Source organism: Aulonocara sp. 'chitande type north' Nkhata Bay, linkage group LG3 (genome assembly GCF_057382095.1).
Source record: "Aulonocara sp. 'chitande type north' Nkhata Bay isolate Kocher_YH1m ecotype deep benthic linkage group LG3, A_spYH_male_GT1.1, whole genome shotgun sequence".
Lineage (NCBI taxonomy): Eukaryota > Metazoa > Chordata > Actinopteri > Cichliformes > Cichlidae > Aulonocara > Aulonocara sp. 'chitande type north' Nkhata Bay.
The window spans coordinates 72,900,878-72,904,456 of record NC_141346.1 but is presented as its reverse complement, the minus strand read 5'-3'; the positions used below and the strand labels follow the sequence as shown (position 1 = coordinate 72,904,456).

The window sequence follows — 3,579 nt, the reverse complement described above, 5'->3', positions numbered from 1 at the left end:
AACTCACAATCGACACAAACACAGTGAACACAAAGCTCCAACTGTCTGACAACAACAGGAAGGTGACACATGTGGAGGAGGTTCAGTCATATCCTGATCATCCAGACAGATTTGATGTTTATCCTCAGCTGCTGTGTAGAAATGGTCTGACTGGTCGCTGTTACTGGGAGGTCGAGTGGAGAGGAAGAGTTGATATATCAGTGAGTTACAGAAGCATCAGAAGGAAAGGAGACAGTTATGACTGTTTGTTTGGAGACAATGATCAGTCCTGGTGTCTGATCTGCTCTGATCGTGGTCCTCATTCTGTCAGGCACAATAACAGCTACACATCCATCTCCTCCTCCTCCTCCTCCTCCTCCTCTGTCTCTAACAGAGCAGCAGTGTATGTGGACTGTCCTGCTGGCACTCTGTCCTTCTACAGAGTCTCCTCTGACACTCTGATCCACCTCCACACCTTCAACACCACATTCACTCAAACTCTTTATCCTGGGTTTATGTTCTTGTCTCCTGGTTCCTCAGTGTCCCTGTGCTGAGTGGAGTGTAAAGAGTGTCTCCTGTTACAGAAACACTCTGACTGTTGAACAGATAGTTCAGTCTGTACATGTCTGTCTCTTTCACTCACAAACACGTTTTCACATTCATGGATTCAATCAGTTGATGTTTGAAACTCTTCTAAATGATTCCTTGTAAACTTCTTCAGTCACAAACAAACAGGAAGTGATGTCACATGTGTTCCTGTCCACACAGCAGAATGAGTCTATTGCTGACAGTGATGTACAAACAGAGTGAGCATTTCTGAGGCCCAAAATAAACTGAGTAGTTCACTGAATGAACAATGGACTGTGAGCTCAGTTCCTTCATCATTAGTATGGATTATATATGTATATGTATTATATTAGTATCATATATATCAGGTGCTGCTGCTTTCAGTCATTGTGCAAATGTGCTGTTTGTAAGCTTGTAAAGCTGCAGTCAGCTGAGACTGAAGAAGTCACCTGATCAGTGAGCAAACGTTTCTGAAAACGTCCAGATGAACAGAATCAACCTTTTGGGATCAGCCAGCAATGCAGCATCATTGTTGTTCAGCTTCAGAGGTTTGCAGGAATGAACTGATGACCAGAAACAGCTGCAAAGTCCAAGAAAATACCAGCTGGAGTTCAGCTGCATTTGAAGAAGTCAAAGAAAAGTAAGGATGGCAAAGGGCGACGTTTTCTTCCAAAGAGCTGCAAACATGGTCGACGCCTCATTAGAAGAATCATCTGGACATTTGTGAGGAACTCTAACCAAGAAAGCAACGTCACACAGATCCAACAGACAGTTTCCATGACTGCAAGTGTTGAGTGGAAAAATGCTACATTGCATTATTGCATCCTCTCACCACAGGAGGCGCTGTTGGCACCACTGATTGCTGATCAGCTGTTCTCTGATGATCTGATTGATACTGTGAATAACGGGACTCACTGAACTCTGTGACACAGTGAAGATTACAGAGTTTAACTTCACCCTTTAAGACTGACCACAGAACCAAGTCCGCCAGAGCTTTTGTTATATTTTTACATGCTGTGGAGCCATTTGTGGGAGCATTTCAAGTTGCTATACATCAATACAACTGTTATAGCCCTAATTTTAATAATATGTATGCATTAAGTCCATAGTAACTACATAAACTGCAAAAAAACCTCTGCTCATCCATCTCTGTGTGTATCAGGATACATTTGGTTCATAATACACAGAAAAATCAGAGTTATTACCTGTAATAAATGTGAAAGATTCCTGCAGTGATAACCAGGCAGGACTGAAACACATCCAAGCTGTCACCACGGTAACAGCACCGCCCATCCACAGGTGAGGGGAGGAGCAAAAAGAGGGACTTTGACCATTTTATACTAAAAACACTCAACTAATGTTTCTAATATGAAACAAATAAGCCCACATTAATGTGAGCGTTTATTAAATAATAATAATGATGATTTCCTCCTGATCTCATTTCCACAGCAGAGAAAACTGTGGTGTATATTGAGGTGGAGGGTGTGGTCTGTGGCTCAGGTGTAGAGTGAGGGTGGGGTGCACCACAGCAGCATGCTGGGACTGCTGAGGGTGGAGGAGGGAGTGATGATGACATCAGAGCTGCAGCACAGAGACCAGTGAACACACAGTCTGTTCATCTTTGCATAGATACAATATACAGCACAATATTGAATGACAGACACGCTGTGGGAGCTTCCACAGATACACTGACGTCAGCATCCAGAGTCCTCCTGCTGCTCCCCCCTCAGAGCCCCGTGATCAGCACCAACACATTCAGTTAGATGACAGAGTCCAGCTGCAGCTAGAATCAGCTCCCCTCTGTGAACAACAGCACAGCGTCAGTGTTTCACACTCAGTGAAAGGAGGAAACAGCAGAAGAACACCATGTGTGCTACGTTTCCCAGGACACACTACAAACTGCACAAATACAGAGCAGCACGTGGAAGGACCTGGAGCTGCATTTACAGAGCTGCAGACAGCGTGATGTCCTGTATGGACAGGTGGAAGGAAGCAAGTCCTCAGCTGGAACACTCGTGTTTGTCCACAGACAGGAAACACAGCAGGAAACTTCCTCACAGAAGTGCAGCTCATGGATAACACACTTCCTGTCAGTCAGAATGAGGCTGCAGCCAAACACAGAAAGGTGTTTTTGTCCAGATGAGCCCAGAGAAGAAACACGAGTGTTCACAGACATCAGAAGCTCAGAGAGGTGAAACATGAGGTTGGAGTCCTCGTCAGCATCCAGAAGAGCTGCTGTGAAACCCTGAGTACTCATGACAGACTCTGATGGCACAAACACATCATGATTCAAACAGAAAGACAAACATGGAGCTCCTGATCCTCCTGCATGAGAACAAGCTGACATGAGCGCTGTGTCTGAGAGTGTCTCCCTGTCACAGTGACAATAACACAGCTGCTGCTCACAGTCATTAAACTGACCTGAGGTCAGCTGTGCTCCTTACATATGAACCATGTGACCTCACATCAGTGCTGTGGATGACTGTAGTCATAGAAGAGTAGAGCTGTAGCAGGTGGTGTGAGGAGGAGGTGGTGTATTCTAGTTAACGCAGTACTGAAACACTCCAGCAGAGGGCGCTGTTAAGTCCTTATTGTAACACAGTTACTGTGTGCAGTTAGACTTCATACATAATCTGCACTTATTTCCATCAGACATGCTGTCAGTAAATGATTGGTTTCTATTGATTCTACTTCCTGTTGACTCGTTTGATGACAGTGAAACAATCACAGCTGATTGTGTGATGATGTAAACTGTCACTGTTACATTCAGTGTGTGTGACATAATGTTAGTGCAGGCTGATAACAGCCTGGTTCTGTTAGAAACACATGAACGTGTCCATAGATCAGTGTGTGTTTAACATGAGAGCTTCAGCCCTGCTGATGTGTTAAATAAAGACATGCAGGAAAACTGATGAGACTCTGAAATAACTCTTTATATTTATAATGTAACTCTGCATCAAAAGAACAACAAAGGATCCCAGACAGGTTTCTGTGAACAAAGACCATTCTGATGTTTCTGTGTTTCTAACACTT

The 3,579-nt window shown here is 44.1% G+C and overlaps 1 protein-coding gene across 1 annotated transcript in view; it reads left to right on the top strand.

The window, feature by feature from the left end:
* The window catches only part of LOC147336967 (NACHT, LRR and PYD domains-containing protein 3-like), a 34,249-nt gene extending 33,307 nt beyond the window's left edge, over positions 1-942 (top strand). Inside the window, exon 10 of the mRNA XM_086287249.1 lies at positions 1-942. This exon is cut by the window's left edge and continues 9 nt beyond it. Coding sequence (XP_086143375.1) covers positions 1-533 — 533 coding nt within the window. The 3' untranslated portion in view covers positions 534-942.
* The last annotated feature ends 2,637 nt before the right edge of the window (positions 943-3,579 follow it).